Raw genomic sequence first — 20,584 nt, 5'->3', positions numbered from 1 at the left:
GTCACATATATATGTCTAGTGGAAAATACTTAATACTTAATATTTTTAAGCCAATAATTAATTAAATAAATAATTTAAAGCTATTATTTTATGCTGTAATGGCAATGGAATCAAAATTAGCAATTCGGTAGGTTTTTGTCTTGATGTTGCTGATGCTATATTTTTTACCGAAAATACAGACCTTTGCTAAAATTTCTATAGCTAAATTTAGATAGCCAAAATTATTTTTAAGTTTTAAAAATTAAATAGATAAAAATATCCTCACAGTTGTATGACTGCATACCAATCTGCTACAAAATTTTCATACATATCTCCATCAGACTGGTCAGTTAAAGTTGTAGTACACATATGTACAACAGACAAAAGAAGTGTTTTTCAGAGGAATCAATTTCTAGAACAAAAAAATCAGATCAATGTTTCAGTATCAATTTAGTCAGCATTATTTAGTATAAAATGCACCAATGTAGGTATGATGAAAACCTTCTATTGGAAATCTGAAGATGATGTGGTATAATGTATATAGTTTGTGCAGGTTTTTAGGAGCAGATGTGTTATGCTGTGCCTTGCTGGAAACCTGGTCATGCTATGAGGTTTGTGTTTGCTTCATCTGTTGTAATATGTGTTTAACCCGTCACCCTCTTGACATTAGAATATTGAATTGTGGCTGCAATCATCAATAACAGAACAATTTTCACTTCCACAACAAACTGTAGCTTAAATTTCAACATAGTAAACAATGCAGAAAAGAAGCTGTTGTGAGATTGTTTCCTTTCAAGAGCAGACCACCAGATGACATCTGTCTGTTCAGAAACCATGCATGTCCCTTTCTCTTTTGGCCTGTTGCTATCTACTGATTTAACTTTTGTCACGGGTGTCCTTGCATTGACACTATCTTGTTACTCTGTTCAAATTTTTTGGTTAAACGAAAGTAAGGGTGGGTTTTGCTTGGAAAATTCTTTTTTTTTTTTAGGAATTGATTTTATTTAAAGGATTAGTGTGAAGGATTTTGTGGCATTAGTAATGAACTTGCAGATTGCAACCAAATGAATATATCTCCCTCATCCCTCCCTTCCCAAGATTGTAGTCATTTCATCATAAAAATGTTGAAAGGCCCACAGTACAGCTTGTGGATGCGGTGTATTGACCCATATCGTGTTTGAGGAATGCTTTTTGTGCTACAGTGAACACCGTATAATCCAGGTTGCCGGGTTGTGCCTGCACACCGTTGTGTTGTTCTGTGAGAAGCATGGCAGTAAGGATGGCTTGAAAGAGCGCGTGTGTCCACCTCATAAATACGTTACATTGGTTTCGAGGGAAAAATAACCTCACATTTTCCATGGGGAAAGGAGACACACGGTGTGGGTACTAGTGAGTACAATGGCCCTGTTTGGAAGAATCAATGAGCTGAAGCCAGAAAATGAGCAATGGTCAGCGTACATTGAGCGGCATGAACAGTTTTCGAAGCTAATGACATAGCCACAGGGAAGCATGTCGCCACTTTGCTAAGTGTGATGGGTGCATCTACTTATGGACTTTTAAGAAACTTGGTGCAGTCAAATAAGCCAAAAGACAAGACTTTTGATGAAATAGTGGCTATCCTTAAAGGACATTTTGAACTGAAATCTTTGTTGGTGGCAAAAAGATTCCATTTTAATCGATGTAATCAGAAGGCTAATCAGTCAGTGGCATTGTGTGCGGCTGAGTTAAAGCAGAGTGCCGTCAACTGTGAGTTCGGAACAAATCTGGATTCAACTTTGAGAGATCATTTCGTCAGTGGAGTACAGAACGAAGCCTGCCAGAGGAGATTACTGTCGGAAAAAGACCTGACATTCGTTAAAGCATCAGAGATTGCTCTCAACATGGAGACTGCTGACAGAGATGGATGTCAACTGAGAGGCATGGACAGTGAGAACAGCTGAGCAGCCAGCATTCACAAGGTGAAGCAAAAAGGAACAAAGACCTGCTACAGATGCAAAGGAAAGAATCATCTTGCAAATGAGTGTCATTTTAAAGAGACTAAATGCCACAATTGCGGCAGGATTGGACACATAAAAAAGGCATGCCGTGCACAAACACAGACTGAAGGGGAAAAAAGTGCACAGTACAGAAGACAGCTAGCCTAGCCGCGCTAGACCCAGCTCTTAAGACACAAGGGTCTAGGAACACTCGACAGGGAGGGAGGCGGGCTAAAAGGTTGTCTTTCAAATCACTCTGCAGCAATTAGGTAGGTATACAACCAATCAGCGCAACGAATAGGCTGACGTAGTTCCTAGAGCGCCGGCGGATTGTGGCTAAGTCCCATTAGCTTCCCAACCAGTGGAGCCAACTGGTATATTAAGGATTTGCCATATCCCGTCGGCATAAGTCCAATTACGTCTTTCTTCTCAATGAAACACTTCAGTGCCGTCCTTTGATTATCTTTCAAGTTGAATTTTAGCTTCAAATCTTTAAGGGCTGTGGTCAAAGCCGAGTCGAAAGATAACTGTTTATTGTGCGCCGGTTGTTTCTGCCAGAATTGTCGCACCTCTGTCGTCACTTAGTTAAGCCCGCCTTCTGACTCTACACTTCATGGTGATTCGTCTGGCCAGTTTTAGGAGCATCCAACCTCGAGCCTTATGGAGGGTAACTAGACCCACCCTGGCAGAGAATTAAATTTGTTGCCGTGGGTTGTCTAGCGCGGCTAGGCTAGAGGACAGCAGCAAAAGCACACAAAATATGTGAAAGTGGAAGAAGAGACAGATTTAGGTGTTTTTACCATTTTGACAATCACTAGTATGGATGCTGAACTGTATAGAGAGACATTTACAGTAGCTGATGTTGATTTAGAGATGTAAATTGACACAGGGGCAGTTAGGAGTATTATATTACAGAAAACATACAAACAAAACTTCGCACACCTGCCAATAGCAAAAAACAACACTTATGGTTAAAGCTTATAATGGAGGTTGTATCCCTGTTTTGGGACAGCTTACAGCGACAGTAGTCTATGGGGAACAAGTTCAGAACTAGGCCAAACCTTGACTCAGATGTGGAAGAGCTCTGTAAAGAATGTGAGACCTGACAGCTAGAGCAGAAAATGCCACAGCAGGTTCTTCTGCACTCATGGGAGTTTCCAGAGGACTCCTGGAAAAGACTGCATATTAACTTTGCAGAACCTTTTTTGAACAACATGTTCGTGATAGATGTGGATGCTTACACTAAATGGTTGGAAGTGTTTCGCATGTCACAAATCACATCTCAAGCAACCATAACAAGGCTGAGGAGACTTTTTGTCTCTTATGGTCTGCCAGAATAAATCGTGACAGATAATGCTACTGCATTCACATTTGATGAGCTTCAGACTTTTGTCAAACTGAATGGAATCCTGCACACCGCCAGTGCTCCAGGTCATTCAGCAACAAATGGTCTGGCTGAAAGATATGTTCAAACTTTCAAAGTAGGTTTGAAAAGGCTGGTGAACACCACTTTTAACTTTGACAACGAGATATCATTGTTCCTGTTGCAGTATCGGACGACGCCTAACTGCACTACAGGACAGTCTCCTGCTAATCTGTTTCTTCACAGGCATGTTCGCATGAGACTGGATTTCCTCAAACCCTCTATCACCAGGACAGTACGCAGGAAACGGTATCACCTGAAGGATCTTCATGACCACAGCGCTGTTGACCATTCTTTTGCAGTGAACGAGGCGGTGTATCTACGCAGCACTGTGAAGGGGGGGCATAAGTGGATTCCTGGACATGTATTGAGACAGACTGGTCCTGTGTCACATGAGGTCCGAGAGTGTGATTCTGACACAGTACACAGACGCCACAGAGATCAGATGCGGCCTCAAGTCACTGCTGACCCTGATAAAGGTGGTACAGACTCACAAACTGAACTATCTGTTGGTGAAAGCTGTAGCAGTACACAGGATGACGCAAATACTGCTAGCCTGACTCCAGAGTCCCTGGAACCTAAACCAGCGGTTCTGAGGCGCTCAAAACAAGTGGTTAATCCACCTGCGAGATATACACCTAAAGTGCATTATATTCATATGAATGTGCGAGTGCAGTTCAAGCACTGAATGTTGTACTTTGACAGTGTTGGATGTTTGCATGTTCCCGGGGTTGGATTGAGGTTACACAATACTTTTGTTGATGGAATGATTTTGGTTGTTGTTCCGCAGTTTAAGGGGGGAAATGATGCAGTGTATTGATCCACATAATGTTTGAAGAATGCTTTTTGTGCTAAGGTGAACACCGTAGAATCCAGGTTGCCTGCGCACCGTTGTGTTGTTCTATGTGAAGCATGGCAGTAAAGATGGCTTGAAAGAACGTGTGTCCACCTGATAAATACATTACACTGGAATACTCTGGAAACATGACTAAGCAACATGGCAATGTGCAAATAAGAGAAGCCTCTGTAAATGCAGAAAGTATTATTCTGAGTTAATCCAACATTGTAAGTGCAACACTTGGTAGTTACAGATGCTTACACTTCTAAAGAAGACATAGTTTCAAGTACTATGTTCCATTTCTGATATTAAATATCTCTAAATCCTATGCAGTAGTCCTCTCAAAGTTACAAAATGTGATGGATGTCAGCTACTCTTATTTTCTTTTTCTTTTTTTCCAAAGGTGGTGAGCCAGTCTTCTCGGATTGCTGTCCACTACTTCAAAGGGTGGTTCCTCATTGATTTGGTGGCAGCCATTCCCTTTGACCAATTCATCTATCGCTCAGGAGAGGAAGTGGTCAGGGCAGGTGGAGAGGGAGAGGTAGGGTAGAGGATAAAAAAGATGATGATAGGAATAGAGGTTTTGGGAAATAATACAAAGTAAATAAATAATGTTGAAAAAGATAAAGACTGACAGGATTGCAGGGAAATAAGAAACATGGGAGAATGGAGAAACAAGAGGAAAATCTGAATGCCGGGGACTCTAATAACAGTCTTCATGTATTTTATGTTTTTTATTGTTTGCTTACAGATATTACATTTTGATCTATTTACATATTCATATTTCTGCTCTCTTTCTTCTCAAAGACCACCACTCTGATTGGCTTACTGAAGACAGCTCGGTTACTGCGTCTGGTTCGTGTAGCCAGGAAGTTGGATCGTTACTCGGAGTATGGTGCAGCTGTTCTCTTCCTCCTTATGTGCACTTTTGCCCTCATCGCCCACTGGCTTGCCTGCATCTGGTATATTACTCTTTTCTACTCATGTTCTGCAAACATCTACTTGCAAAATTAGTGGCAGCAGCAAGTGGATGCAATATGCATTACACATCTGCTTTATCTTTACTGGTATCACTGTTCACACATTTGCAGTGGCATAAGCTATGCTATTTATTATATTCTCAAACTTCAGGTGTTTCACAGAGGTGGATTGTTCTCTCTCCGGGAACTTTGGCTCTCTCCATCTTTTCACCTGTTGTCATGTAGAAGTATGTTGTGCATGAAAATTAGATTAAACAGTTTTCCTTAATTTCGGTGAAATAGGGCCCTGTAAGTTTTAATGTAGTGAAAACCTTAAATTGGCTCTAAAATTTTAGGTTTTTATAAGATACTAAAAGAAATTTCACAAGACTGTGATCGCAGATCTTTTTCCTTGTGGTATTTTCATATGTGTTGTGCATAAAATATAAGACATGCAAATCACTGTATCCTTAGTGTTGGGTGTATGAAGCATTTTGCACCATTTTATTTCAAGAATCTACATTATTCAATCTAATTTTTGAATGACTAAAATGTTCTGCTGACTGGCGTAGGACCACAGATGATCTTAATACAAAGAGATGCAGGCAATTATGAAAGAAAAAGTTTTTGATGTTTTGATACCCCTGACTCACAAGAATGTATAGAAAAGCTTAGACTTTGTCGTATATATACTGGAGTTATAACTTTTTGAACTTTTTTCCAAAATCAAAGTCCTGCATCAATAGAAACTAGATACTCCAGTACAACTTATCATTACACTGGTCAACAACAAAAAAATTGTCTGAGGTTTTAAAGCTGTTTTAACATAATTTTGGGGTGCAGAATTCAAATATAACATTAGTTTTGCTCTATCAGGTCAATTTTTTTAACAATGACCATTTGTTGTTTTTCACCTTTTCTTTATATACATGCGTATGATTGCTTTATTGTTTACGCATCTACAACTTACAATCACTATATTTTTGGTGTATACACACGTGGACAAAATTGTTGGTACCCCTCAGTTAAAGAAGGAAAAACCCACAATTCTCACTGAAATCACTTGAAACTCACAAAAGTAACAATAAATAAAAATTTATTGAAAATTAAATAATCAAAAACAGCCGTCACTTTTGAATTGTTGATTAACATAATTATTTAAAAAAACAAACTAATGAAACAGGCCTGGACAAAAATGATGGTACCTCTATAAATGTAGGAGCCAAATGCCCATATATATATGTGACCAATAGGTGTCACTGTTGGTTCACAAATCAAGGTGGGAACTCAATATAGGGGGGAACCTTTGTTTGAAGGTTAGTTTGCTAGACGGACGAGCACACGTTTGTTGACCGCTATTGACGGCCTGCTTAATGCAGCTTGATACAAGAGTTTTTATTGTTGACGTGAAGATAAACTGCTGTTTTTTTTGTTTAGCATTTTTGTGAGAAATAAAGGATGATTTTTTATATAACGCCAAGCCTGCCTCCTTCGGTGACCTTTTAACAGTTTTAAGATAAGCAGTGCCAAAGCGCGTCAGCTAACATGTTCCGTCGGCAAAGAAGCAGATCAGGTTGGTAAACGCTGATACAAAAGTCAACAAACCCTGCTCTGGATTACGATTTGATCCGCCTTGAATTGTGGTTAATAGCTCGGAGGCAGTGCTTTGGGAAAAGAGACCGCTGTGTGGAGGGATCGCTCGAAGTACCCCGAACAGGCCTCACGCTATTTAGCCTGTGAGGAGGGAGGCCCAGTTGAGGAGGACGCCGAGGAGCAGGAGGATCTTCTGGAGCAGCTGTTGGAGCCAGTTCACCCCTTCATCTGGATTCATCTGGACTGCTTGGATATATGTGTTTCCTTAAACCTGCAGGTATTTCAATGGCGCCCAACGAAGTAGGCCTACTGTAGCGCTACATGTTTATATGGCCATTCATTTGTGTGCACACGCTTAAAGTCCAATGCATTGGTGGTGACTTTGCAAAAATTCAACGTGTTTAAGGGAAATATCAGCTTTAAAATGGAAACGTACAACGAGGATGTATTCGACGGGGCTGCATCAAACATCGCAGTTAACGTGGATGCAGCGAGCGAACCGGTCGTTAAAACAAAGCGCGTTGTGAAACTAACTCAAAAGGCCCTTTCTGAGAAACTTGAAAGATTACACAATGAGAGAAAATGTAAGCTAAATAAGGCAGCTAAGCTGAGAGAAAATATTCAGGAGCTTTTAAGTAACAAAGGTAATGTGTCTATTGTTCAAATAAGTTTCGATGAATTTAATAATGTGTGTGATGATGCAAAAGGTATTCATTGTGCATTGATTGATATGTTGCCCGATCATGAACGAGAAAAACATGAGGTGTGGTTTAAAGCAAAAATGATATTTAATAATGAATTTATTTCAGAGGTAAATGGGTGGTTACACAATTCTAAAACCTTATCTCCTGTTGATTTTGACGAAGTAAATGATAATAATGTCCGCCCTGAGGACAGTATATCCAACGCCTCTAGCAAGCAAAGCAAAGGTAGCTCATTTAGCTCAATATCTGCAAGAATCAAAGCTGAAGCAGATAGAGCAGCTTTGCTGGCAGAAGTACGAGTGTTAAAGGAAAGACATGCATTGGAGGAGCAAGAACAAAAAATAAAGCAAAAAAAAGAACAACTGGAATTGGAAGCCAAGCTGGCAGCTTCAGAAGCTAAACTTGCTGTTTTTCAAGCCTCAGAAAATCCGTCAAATACAAGAGTTTCAAAGTCAATTGTGGAGATGGAAAATCAAAAAATAACACTTAATCCTACAGCACAGGACTACAAGCCACTAAAGAATACAATGACTCCAGCCCCCTGCTGGCAACCAGAGCCTGAAGCTACAGTTTACAACATTGACTCAATAAAAGGTACAAAGCAAATAGAAATGGGTCAAAAATGTGGTGAGATTAAATTAAATTCAAGATCTAATAAACAACAAGTGGATCAAGGACAAGGAGATATTTTCTCTATTTTGGCCAGACAAAACGAAATAACGGCAGCCCTTGTGCAGCAACAGCGTTTAATGTCTCTGCCTCCCAGAGATATTCCAACTTTCAATGGAGACCCTTTACAATACATGTCATTTAGGAGAGCCTTTGAACAAGGAGTGGAGACCAGGGCATGTAAAAGCGATTGTTTATATTATTTGGAACAGTTTACAGCTGGTCAGCCCAGAGACTTGGTACGTAGCTGTCACCACATGGAACCGGAACGTGGTTATTACAAAGCAATGCAGCTCCTGCAAGAGCATTTTGGAAATGAATATAGAATTGTTACTGCATACATGGAGAAAGCTATAGCATGGAACCCAATCAAATCTGAAGATGTAAAGGCACTGCAAGCGTATACTCTTTTTCTTCGAAGTTGTTGCAACGTATTAGAAGAGTTGAATTATATGACGGAGATGAATATGCCAAGCAACATCAAAGTTATACTTGCAAAAATACCATACAAGCTTCGTGAACGCTGGAGGTCACTTGCTTTTGATATATTTGAAACAACAAACCAAAGAGCCTCCTTTAGTGATTTTGTGGAATTTCTGGAGCGACATGTAAAAATGCTGTCTGACCCACTATTTGGAGATATCCAAGAGACACAATCTATGACATTAACAACAAGGGGCAGCAATACCCGGCTTAGATTACAAACTGGGAATACGGTGCGAAACAATACTTTCGCTACAGCTGTAGCACAGCTACAAAATCCGGATGGTTTGGCTCAAGAAGTTTCAACTGATATGGCATGTGTGATCTGTTCTCAACGTCATCCTGTAGAGGATTGTCCAACAGTTCAAGGAAAGAGTTACAAAGAAAAGATTGAAATTGTACAAGAAAAACGTCTCTGTTTTGGCTGCCTTAAAGCTGGTCATGTAAGGAGAAATTGTGACAGTCGCTTAAGCTGCAAGATATGTGGGTTCCTGCACCACACCCTGTTTCATGTTGAAAGAAGAGGTACACAAAATTTACATCAACAGGAGGGGCTGTCCAACATACAAACCTGTGGTCATACAAGAGCGGGAAAAGATCACTGTTATCTTTCTATACTGCCTGTTCAAATAAAGGCCGAAAGGGGCTCAGAAATAATAAACACTTATGCGCTTCTTGATCCAGGAAGTACTGCAAGCTTTTGCTCCGAAGACCTTATGCGGAGACTTAAAGTCACTGGAAGAAAAACGCAGTTCCTTTTACAAACTATGGGACAAGAGAGAGTGGTACCAGCTTATTCTGTAAAGGGTTTGGAAGTGTCCGGGCTTGATGAAAGCTGTTTCTATCCACTGCCAGAGGTTTTGACACAGAAGCGGATGCCCGTTAACAAAGACTGCATTGTGTCAAACAGAGAATTAGCAAGATGGACATATCTAGCATCTGTCAATATTCCAAGCATAAAGGCAAATGTGGACTTGCTGATCGGAAGTAATGCACCTAAGGTTTTGGAACCATGGGAGGTGATTAACAGTCAAGGCAATGGTCCTTACGCCATAAGAACGGCTTTAGGTTGGGTAATTAATGGCCCTTTCCAAGGTGATGATTGGGAAGATCAAAGGATCCCTCTAGTCACAGTCAACCGAATCTCTGCCTGTAAGCTGGAACAACTGCTACAGAAGCAATATGAACATGATTTCAACGAACAGACTACAGAAGAGAAGGGGCCATCACGAGAAGATTTAAGATTTATGAGCATCTTGGAGCAATCTGCATTAATTGACAATGGTCATTATAGCTTTAAGTTGCCTTTCAAGAGGGAATCAATCCATCTACCAAATAACTTGTCTGTTGTAAAACAAAGAGCGAAAGGTCTTAAAAGAAAGTTCATCAGGAACAAGCAGTTTTTCATTGAATATTCAGCTAAAATGAATGAGATGATAAATGAAGGCTATGCGGAGCAGATAATAGCTCAGGATGATGAAGTAGACACCGGCCAGATATGGTACATTCCTCATCATGGTGTATATCACCCCAGGAAGAAGTCTTTGAGGATTGTCTTTGATTGTGGAGCAACCTTCAAAGGAACATCTCTAAATCAAAATCTTTTGCAAGGACCAAATCTTACAAGTACCTTATGTGGAGTTCTGTTAAGATTCAGGAAGGAAACTGTAGCCTTCATGGGCGATGTTAAATCCATGTTTCATCAAGTCAAGGTTGAAAAATGCCACAGGGATTTTCTCCGTTTTCTTTGGTGGCCTGGAGGTGACCTTTCAAAGGAAGCATTAGTTTTTCGAATGACGGTCCATCTGTTCGGCGCTGTATCATCTCCGAGTTGTGCTAGTTTTGCACTCAGAAAAACCGCTGATGATAATCAAGACAATTTCCCGGCAGAAGTCATTCAAGTGATGAAGGAGAATTTCTACGTGGATGATTGTTTAATCAGCTTGGCAAATGAAGAGGTTGCTCTTGAAATGGTGAAGCAATTATCCGCATTGTGCCAGCGTGGAGGCTTTTCTTTGACAAAATGGGTCAGTAATAGCGAGTACATGACAAGAATGCTTTCTGAAACAACAGACATGGAAGTTTTGAAAGAGATGGATTTGGATCAGGAAGCGCCTCTTATGAAAAGGGCCTTAGGATTGCAGTGGTGTGTGAAAACGGATACGTTTACCTTTAAAATGGAGATTCCGCAAGGATTGTGTACAAGACGCGGAATGTTGTCAATTTCAAGTTCTGTGTATGATCCTATGGGCTTTCTTGCGCCTGCTGTCCTCCCTTCAAAAATTATGCTTCAAGAATTATGCAGGAGAAACATTGGATGGGATGATTTTGTTCCACAAGATATAAGGCACCAATGGGAACGATGGGTGGAGGGACTGAACTTGCTCTCTGCATTTAAAGTGGACAGATGTGTCAAGCCCAAAGAATTTGGAATTCCTCAACATGCCCAGTTGCACCATTTTTCGGATGCCAGTGAAGTGGGATATGGCACAGTTACTTATCTCCGCCTACAAAGTGCTCGAGGGGATGTGCATGTGAGCTTCCTGATGGGAAAAGCAAGAGTTACTCCAATAAAGGCAGTTACTATTCCTCGACTGGAGTTAACTGCAGCTGTCCTTGCAGTGCGCATGGATTTGATGATTAAGTCTGAAATGAGAATGCAGCTTCAGGAGTCTGTTTTTTGGACCGACAGCACGTCCGTTCTTCGTTATATTAATAACGAAGACAAGCGCTTCCATACGTTTGTGGCTAACAGAGTTTCAGTTATCAGGGATGCTACAGCTTGCTCACAGTGGAGATATGTTGGATCTAGGGAGAATCCAGCTGATGCTGCATCCCGGGGGATGAAAATCACTGAGTTTATTCAGGAGAGAAGATGGATACATGGTCCAGAATTTCTGTTACGGGCTCAAGAAGAATGGCCTGCCAATGTGTTGGATATTGAAGAGATATATGATCCAGAGATTAAAGAGGAAGTTGCTGTACATGCAGTGAACACTGTTAATGGCCTGAATGGTACCAGTCGTCTTTTGACATACTTTTCGGACTGGAGGAGGTTAAAGGTGGCAGTGGCATGGATGTTGAGGCTGAAGCATTTGCTGCTAAATAGAGCTACTGGTGGAAATCAAGGCAGAACTGTGCAGCCACTGTCCGGGGAAGAATTGTGCCAAGCTGAACATGCTATAATTCAGTTCATGCAGCATCAAGAGTTTGCTGAAGAGATTGCCACACTGTTGGCGGGCAAGGCTGTAAAAAAACAGAGCCCAATTTATAAACTGTCTCCATGGTTTGAAGATGGCCTTGTAAGAGTTGGAGGTCGGTTGACAAGAGGATGTCTGCCCGATGAGACTAAATACCCCCTCATTCTCTCCAAACGGCACCATGTGACTTCTCTCATTATTAAGAATATACATCTCCAGCTTGGCCACAGCGGCCGTAACCATACGTTGTCTACTCTACGAAGAAAGTATTGGGTTATTAGTGCAACATCGGCTGTCAGACAAATTATTAAAGACTGTTGCTTCTGTCGTAAATACAATGCCAGGACGAAAGAACAGAGAATGGCAGATTTACCAATGGAAAGAATCCTTCCTGATCATCCTCCATTCACCAACGTGGGAGTGGATTATTTTGGACCCATGGAGATAAAAAGGGGCAGAATAGTGGTCAAACGATATGGAGTAATTTTCACTTGCCTGGCCTGTAGAGCGGTACATCTGGAAGTGGCAAGCTCCTTGGATACGGATTCATGTATAAATATTCTACGACGATTTCTATGCCGGAGAGGCCAAGTTTCTTCTATATTGTCTGATAATGGCACCAATTTTGTTGGCGCCGAAAAGGAGTTGAAGGAAGCCATTTCATCCCTAAATCATTCAAAGATTCAGAAAGCTCTGCAGGAAAGAGGAATAAAGTGGAATTTTAATCCTCCGGCGGCACCTCATCATGGTGGCGTTTGGGAGAGACTTATCCGGATGATAAAGAAGATCCTCAGATCAGTTCTGCAGCAACAAATGTTGGACGAAGATGGTTTAAATACAGTTATGTGTGAAGCCGAGGCTATACTTAACGATCGTCCAATTACTAAGCTTTCTGATGACCCAAACGATCTTGAGGCCTTAACACCGAATCATCTTCTTCTCATGAAAGCAAAGACACCTATGCCTCCAGGGATGTTTGACAAAGGAGATTTATATGTAAAAAGAAGATGGCGCCAAGTACAATATTTGGCTGATCTTTTTTGGAAACGTTGGGTCCGGGAGTACTTGCCATTACTTCAAGAGAGGCAACAGTGGAATGAAAAGAAGAAGAATCTAAAGCCTGGGGATGTCGTTATAATAATGGACCCGTCTGCCCCTCGGTGCTCCTGGCCATTAGGACGAGTATTGAAGGTCTTTGCTGATAAAAATGGACTGGTTCGATCTGTACAAATACAGACAAAAACAAGTATAATTGAGAGGCCAATAACGAAGCTTTGCTTGCTTATTGAAACTCCTTAGTGTTGCTCAGTTTAAATAGAATTGTTCTTTAAAGGTACGAACAATTATGGGGAGGGGATGTAGGAGCCAAATGCCCATATATATATGTGACCAATAGGTGTCACTGTTGGTTCACAAATCAAGGTGGGAACTCAATATAGGGGGGAACCTTTGTTTGAAGGTTAGTTTGCTAGACGGACGAGCACACGTTTGTTGACCGCTATTGACGGCCTGCTTAATGCAGCTTGATACAAGAGTTTTTATTGTTGACGTGAAGATAAACTGCTGTTTTTTTTGTTTAGCATTTTTGTGAGAAATAAAGGATGATTTTTTATATAACGCCAAGCCTGCCTCCTTCGGTGACCTTTTAACAGTTTTAAGATAAGCAGTGCCAAAGCGCGTCAGCTAACATGTTCCGTCGGCAAAGAAGCAGATCAGGTTGGTAAACGCTGATACAATAAAAGATTGAAAACTATTTGACCAGAGTGACATGATTAACTCAGGTGTGTCATTTAATTGACATCACAGGTGTTTCCAAACTCATAATCAGTCAGTCTGCCTATTTAAAGGGAGACAAGTAGTCACCCTGCTGTTTGGGGAAAAGGTGTGTACCACACTGAACATGGACAACAGAAAGCGAAGGAGAGAATTGTCCCAGGACATCCGAAAAAAAATTATAGACAAACATCTTAAAGGTAAAGGCTATAAGACCATCTCTAAACAGCTTGAAGTTCCTGTGACAACAGTGGCTCATATTATTCAGAAGTTCAAGACCCACGGGACAGTAGCCAACCTCCCTGGACGTGGCTGCAAGAGGAAAATTGATGACAAATTGAAGAGACGGATCGTTCGAATTGTATCCAAAGAGCCCAGAGCAACCTCCAAAGAAATTAAAGGTGAACTCCAAGGCCAAGGTACATCAGTGTCAGATCGCACCATTCGTCGTTGTTTGAGCCAAAGTGGACTTCATGGGAGACGACCAAGGAGGACACCACTGCTGAAAAAAACTCATAAAAAAGCCAGACTGGAATTTGCAAAAATGCATGTTGACAAGCCACAAAGCTTCTGGGAGAATGTCCTTTGGACAGATGAGACCAAACTGGAGCTTTTTGGTAAGGCACATCAACTCTATGTTCATAGACTCAAAAACCAAGCATACGAAGAAAAGAACACTGTCCCTACGGTGAAACATGGAGGAGGCTCAGTAATGTTTTGGGGCTGCTTTGCTGCATCTGGCACAGGGTGTCTTGAAAGTGTGCAAGGTAAGATGAAATCTGAAGACTATCAAGGCATTCTGGAGAGAAATGTGCTGCCTAGTGTCAGAAAGCTTGGTCTCAGCCGCAGGGCATGGGTCTTCCAACAGGACAACGATCCAAAACACACAGCCAAAAACACCCAAGAATGGCTGAGAGAAAAGCGTTGGACTATTCTAAAGTGGCCTTCTATGAGCCCAGATCTGAATCCCACTGAACATATGTGGAAGGAGCTGAAACACGCCATTTGGAGAAGACACCCATCAAACCTGAGACAACTGGAGCTGTTTGCTCATGAGGAGTGGGCCAAAATACCTGTTGACAGCTGCAGAACGCTCATTGACAAATACAGAAATCGTTTAATTGCAGTGATTGCCTCAAAAGGTTGTGCAACAAAATATTAAGTTATGGGTACCATCATTTTTGTCCAGCCCTATTTCATTAGTTTGTTTTTTTAAATAATTATGTTAATCAACAATTCAAAAGTGATGGCTGATTTTGATTATTTAATTTTCAATACATTTTTATTTATTGTTACTTTTGTGAGTTTCAAGTGATTTCAGTGAGAATTGTGGGTTTTTCCTTCTTTAACTGAGGGGTACCAACAATTTTGTCCACGTGTGTATCTCTATCGTATATTGTTTTGGATGATACCCAGTTTTTGTTTCTTGAAATAGCTTCAGTAAATTACTTATTTTTATTCTTTGCACATAGGTGAATACCATGGCTTCTCGCAGAAGAGCTTGCAAAAATCAACCTGATGTATTCTGCTACATCTGTGGTGAATACACATTGGCACCTAACAGGAACTCTGTTACAAGCTTCATAAAGTGTGCCTATAATGCCTATTTTGGTATAAAGCTTGGTGACCAGGATAAAGCCTGGGCCCCGCATATGGTGTGCAAAGCATGTACTGAGTATCTGCGTCAATGGACAAAGGGCAAGAAGAGTTGTCTAAAGTTTGGAGTTCCCATGGTTTGGAGAGAACCAGCAAACCATGTCACTGACTGCTACTTCTGTGCTGTAGATGTAACTGGGATTAACAGAAAGAACAGGGGCAGCCTTACATATCCTGATCTTCAATCAGCACGTCGTCCTGTAGCTCACTGTGATGAAATCCCAGTACCTGTCTTTGGAGAGCTTCCAGATATTAGTGAGGGAGATTCCTCTAGTGACCATGAAGATCAAGAGGATCAGGTGTTTCTTGATGATGATGCTCCACATCCTTTCACACAAATAGAGCTAAATGATCTAGTTCGTGATCTAAGCTTTTGGCTTCCCGACTGAAGGAAAAGAACCTTCTTGCAGACAGTACTCGCATAACATTTTACAGAAACAGACACCAGGAATACCTCTGTTTTTTCTCTGAGGAGAATGATTTGGTGCATTGTTCAGACATTGCGGGTCTCCTGCACAAGCTAGCATACAAAGTATGACCCCACAGATTGGAGACTGTTCATTGATAGCAGTAAGTGATCCCTCAAATGTCCGTCCATCCATCCATCCTCTATACACCGCTTTATCCTCATTAGGGTCGCAGGGGGTGCTGGAGTCTATCCCAGCTGACTTGAGCGAAGGCAGAGGACACCCTGGACAGGTCACCAGTCTGTCACAGGTCTACATATACAGACAGACAATCACACCGACGGACAATTTAGAGTAACCAATTAACCTCAGCATATTTTTGGACTGTGGGAGGAAGCCGGAGTGCCTGGATAAAACCCACACATGCACAGAGAGAACATGCAAACTCCATGCAGAAAGATCCCAGGCCCACCCCGGGATTCGAACCAGGGATCTTCTCGCTGCAAGGCGAAAGTGCTAACCACTAGGCCGCTGTGCAGCCCTCCCTCAAATGTGTATTTTGTAATAATAAAGCATTCTTAGATAAGAAGTATTGGCATAACTCAGCCGTTAACTACACAGAGGTGTATTTGATTTGGGCAAAAAATTAGATTTTCAACCAATCTGTATAGCTTCAAAACCTGACCTGATAGAGTAAAACGAATGTCATTTTCGGATTAAGCGCTACTTAATCCTCCTAAATCAGTTAAAAAACTCTAGACAATTTTTCAAAATTTTTTTTTTGTTACCCAGTGTTATCAGTCATATTGACTTGTAATGGCCCTTGTGATAACTTAGCAGAGTTTCGCATTTCATATCATTGGCTGTAATGTGTATTTAATACTTTTTCGTTTCGGGGGGACTTTTTTAAAAGAGTGTTGACAATGGAGTTTGATTTTTCAATTAGACCAAAGAGTTCATCCAATCATGATGGAGGACTTTGATTTTGGAAAAAAGTTCAAAAAGTTATAACCCTAATATATATGTATGTAGTTTAAAATAAATGCTTAAGTAGGATGTGTACAATGTGGTGCTTTTTTTAGATAACTTTTTTTCAAAGTTATTTTTTTGGCCTTTATAATTTATAGGACAGTGAAGAGAGAGACATTCCCCCATGACATGCAGTAACTGGCCATGGGCTGGATTCAAACCCATGACCGCTGCAGTGGGGTATCGCCCCTGTTTATGTGTTGCCTGCTCAGCCAACTGAGCTATCTGGGTACCCCTATTAGGTAACTTTTGTGAAGATTAAGTAAAATGTGAAATATATGAAACATCTCAAAGATTTGGGACTTTTGGGTTACTTCAATATTTGTGAAAAATTTCACAGAATGCAGGAGGAAAGAATTGTGCATCTAGCTCATGTAGTCCAGGGGCCTGTTTCACGAAGCAGGTTTATTGAAAACTCTGAGTTTGTTAACCCTGACATGAGGGAAACTAGAGTTTTCCGTTTCACGAAGCAAGGTAACTCCACCCTGAGACAGAGGGGTAACTCTAGCCTGTTTCACAAAGAGAGGTAACTTAAACTCTCGGTCAGTTACCGCAGTAACAGACTCTATGACTTAAACCTGGTCGCCAGCAGGTTTATCTGAGTTTCTCTCTGTCTCCGCCCTCTTTTCAGCCACACACGCCGTTTCATTTCCTCATTCATTCAGTCAGTAAGCGGGCGAGTTTTGGCATAGAACAGCTTTTATTAACGATCCAGTGGATAAAGGATCAGCATTACTGCACAGATAATTAAATATTCGTTGGTATATTGTTATCAGACCGAGCATAAATGTTCTCGCATTTCAGGACAATTATCTTTTTGAGCGGTACCGTTTCGTAATCGTTTCAAGTCTATAATCTACATAAGCAACCTAATCCGTCCTTACATTTACATTACCAACCAGTCATGCTCTCACATCCAGCAGATATTGTGTGTTGCGCTGCGGTTCTTTGCAAATGAAAGTTTTTATAATAATAATAATATTGGCGATGCAGAGGACTTCAGTAAGACAACTGTATGGAGGATGGTCAGGAAAGTGTTGCTGGCCCTGAAATGGCTGTTACTCATCATTATGGTTTTCCTGGACATAAACCTGTCAGAGCATCAAGGAGGAGTTCCACAGGATTGCAGGTGAATGATGTAGAGATCTGTTAAATTCATTTTAAATCATATTCTGTTAATGACATTGTGCTTCAACCTTAGACTGGGATTAGTCATTTGAATTTCTTTTAGGATTTCCCAGTGTGATTGGCTGCATAGATGCACACACATCCCCATCACAGCTCCCTCACATAATGAACAGGAAGTCCATTCACAGCATAAATGTGCAGGTAGGCTACAGGTAGACTGACTAGTGTTTCTAAATGTTAAAGACTACATCATAGTTCAACATCTGTCATTCTCTGCACTGTCCAGATCATATGTGATGCTGCATACATCATTTCTAATGTGGAGGCCAAGTGGTCTGGGTCTGTTCATGACTCCAGGATTTATGGAGAGTCTAACCTGAGCAACAGACTGCAGCATGGTCAGCAGCCTAAAGATTTTCACAATATAATTCACTTGTCTCCCTCCTTTAAAATACTGTAATGTATCCACTATACATTACAGGAGAGTTTGATGGCCTTCTGCTGGGTGACAGGGGTTACCATGCCAACCCAGGCTGATGACCTCATATCCTGACCCTGAACCAGGCCCCAACAGAACTTCAACCGGGCTCACTGCAGGACCAGAGCCCGGGTGGAGATGACCATAGACCTGCTGAAAGCCCATTTCCAGAGCCTTCGTCTCCTCAGGGTGACCCCTGAGAGGGCCTGTGATATTACTGTGGTATGTGTTGTTCTTCATAATATTACCACTATTAGAGGAGAGCAACACCCTGCCCGATAAACTGAAGACCCAGATGATGAGCCCATCCACCTGCAGCTATCCAGGACAGCAGAGCAGTCAGAGACACCGTATGCAATAATCACTTTAGAGTTTAAGTCACCATCATCACCACCACAGCAAATAAAGACATGATACACATTTCATTTGGTCTTCTTTATTTCCTACAAATAAAAGAGATAGTTCAGTTCATGTTCCAATAGTTAACATAATTCACCTGTGACCATCACCCACCTCTAACTTGTGCTCCAGTAATTCAATTTCCAGATCTGCCCTCCTAATCTGTTTTTTTGCATTTTTCTCAGCAAATGCAGTTTGTAAATCCGTTTTACTGTTAACTGGGAATACATAGAGGACAATAAATTATACGGTTGCACATGAATTCCACAGAATGAACCTCTGGTGTTTCCTGAACATCCATCTCACTGTGTCAGTCTGTGCAGTGGACGTTGAGGGACATTCCTGCTGCTGTCCAGCCATGCTCTGTTAAAAAAGATGAGAATGTGCAATACTTCAGTGTAGGCTAAATGTCACACTATATATTCCACCCAAAATGTGAATGGGAAGAGAACTATCAGTAACATACCTCTGTATGCCTTTCTGGATCCCCCTCTGTAAAGGCAGCAGACACAGTTTCATCCTCTTCATCCTAGATCAGTGACATGTTTCAGTACACTTAAACTACCATTTGGATAAATCTTTGGAGTGTTGCCTACTTACAGTTACAAGGTCTGTTGTGGTGTGAAGGGGCCAAAAGACAAAAAAAGACACAAAAGAGAACTAAATAATCATATATATATATATATATATATATATATATATATATATATGTATGTGTGTGTGTATGTATATATATATATATATATATATATATATATATATACATCCATGACCTTTTATACCACCCGTTTTACAGGTATCTACTTTCTTTCTGTTGGCTGAGCAGAAGTCTGTGTTACTTTAAATAGGCCTAATTATTTAACAGAATATGATATGGATGCAGACATTTAGGCTATGTGTGGATAAAACAACTGCACAGTCAAACAGCCACTTAATATTTAGGATACTTCACAATGTAAAACATGATCAACATGAAGTACCTCCATGAGATAATGCTATATGGGACCAGAGACGCCGGGGAATTGGCAAAGGTTGAACCAGGCCCGGGCTGGCTTGGTGGGGTGTCTTTCCACAGGCGCAGGTCGTACAGGCTGCCACGAACTCTTTGGCGTCAGCCTCCATAGAGGGCCACCAAAACCTTTGACGAATAATCTCCAGCATACGACTGGTACCAGGATGACAAGCAATCTGGGAGGCGTGTCCCCAGTGGAGAACCTGGGAACGGACAGACTGAGGGACGAACAGCTGTCCACTTGGGCCGTTACCTGGGTCAAGAGACATTCTTTGGGCCTGACGCACATCTGCCTCTATCTGCCAGGTTAGTGCCGCCACGGGGCAGGATTTGGGCAAGATGGTTCCAGGCTCCTCACTCTCCTCCTCCGCAGTGAACTGCCGGGACAAGGCATCGGGCTTAATATTCCTCGATCCCAGGCAGTAGGAGAGAGAGAAATTAAAGCGGCCAAAAAATAACACCCATCGTGCTTGGTGAGGGTTAAGTCTTTTAGCGGATTTCACGTATTCCAAATTCTTATGATCAGTCCATACTATAAATGGTTGTTCTGCACCCTCGAGCCAGTGTCTCCATTCCTCCAGGGCTAGTTTAACGGCGAGGAGCTCCCGGTTACCGACATCGTAATTGCGTTCGGCAGAGTTTAAACATTGGGAAAAGGAAGCACACGGGTGGAGTTTCTGGTCGACAGGGGAACGCTGCGAGAGGACTGCTCCTACCCCAGTGTCTGAAGCATCGACCTCTACAATAAACTGAAGGGAGGAATCAGGTTGGGTTAGAATGGGCGCTGTGGTAAACCGACGCTTCAACTTCTTGAATGCCTGGTCTTCCTCTGGAGTCCACTGAAAAGGTTTAAGGGGACACGTTAGTGCTGTGAGGGG

The 20,584-nt window shown here is 41.5% G+C and overlaps 1 protein-coding gene across 1 annotated transcript in view; it reads left to right on the top strand.

Annotated features, from left to right (window-relative positions):
* Positions 1 to 20,584, top strand: part of LOC110970809 (potassium voltage-gated channel subfamily H member 2-like) — a 121,285-nt gene that overhangs the window by 80,187 nt on the left and 20,514 nt on the right. Inside the window, exons 8-9 of the mRNA XM_051953664.1 lie at positions 4,620 to 4,730; positions 5,024 to 5,178. Of these exons, the coding sequence (XP_051809624.1) occupies positions 4,620 to 4,730; positions 5,024 to 5,178 (266 nt within the window). The remainder of the gene's footprint in view (positions 1 to 4,619; positions 4,731 to 5,023; positions 5,179 to 20,584) is intronic.

This window comes from Acanthochromis polyacanthus, chromosome 9 (genome assembly GCF_021347895.1).
Source record: "Acanthochromis polyacanthus isolate Apoly-LR-REF ecotype Palm Island chromosome 9, KAUST_Apoly_ChrSc, whole genome shotgun sequence".
NCBI lineage: Eukaryota > Metazoa > Chordata > Actinopteri > Pomacentridae > Acanthochromis > Acanthochromis polyacanthus.
This window is presented reverse-complemented; position numbering and strand designations above follow the sequence as displayed.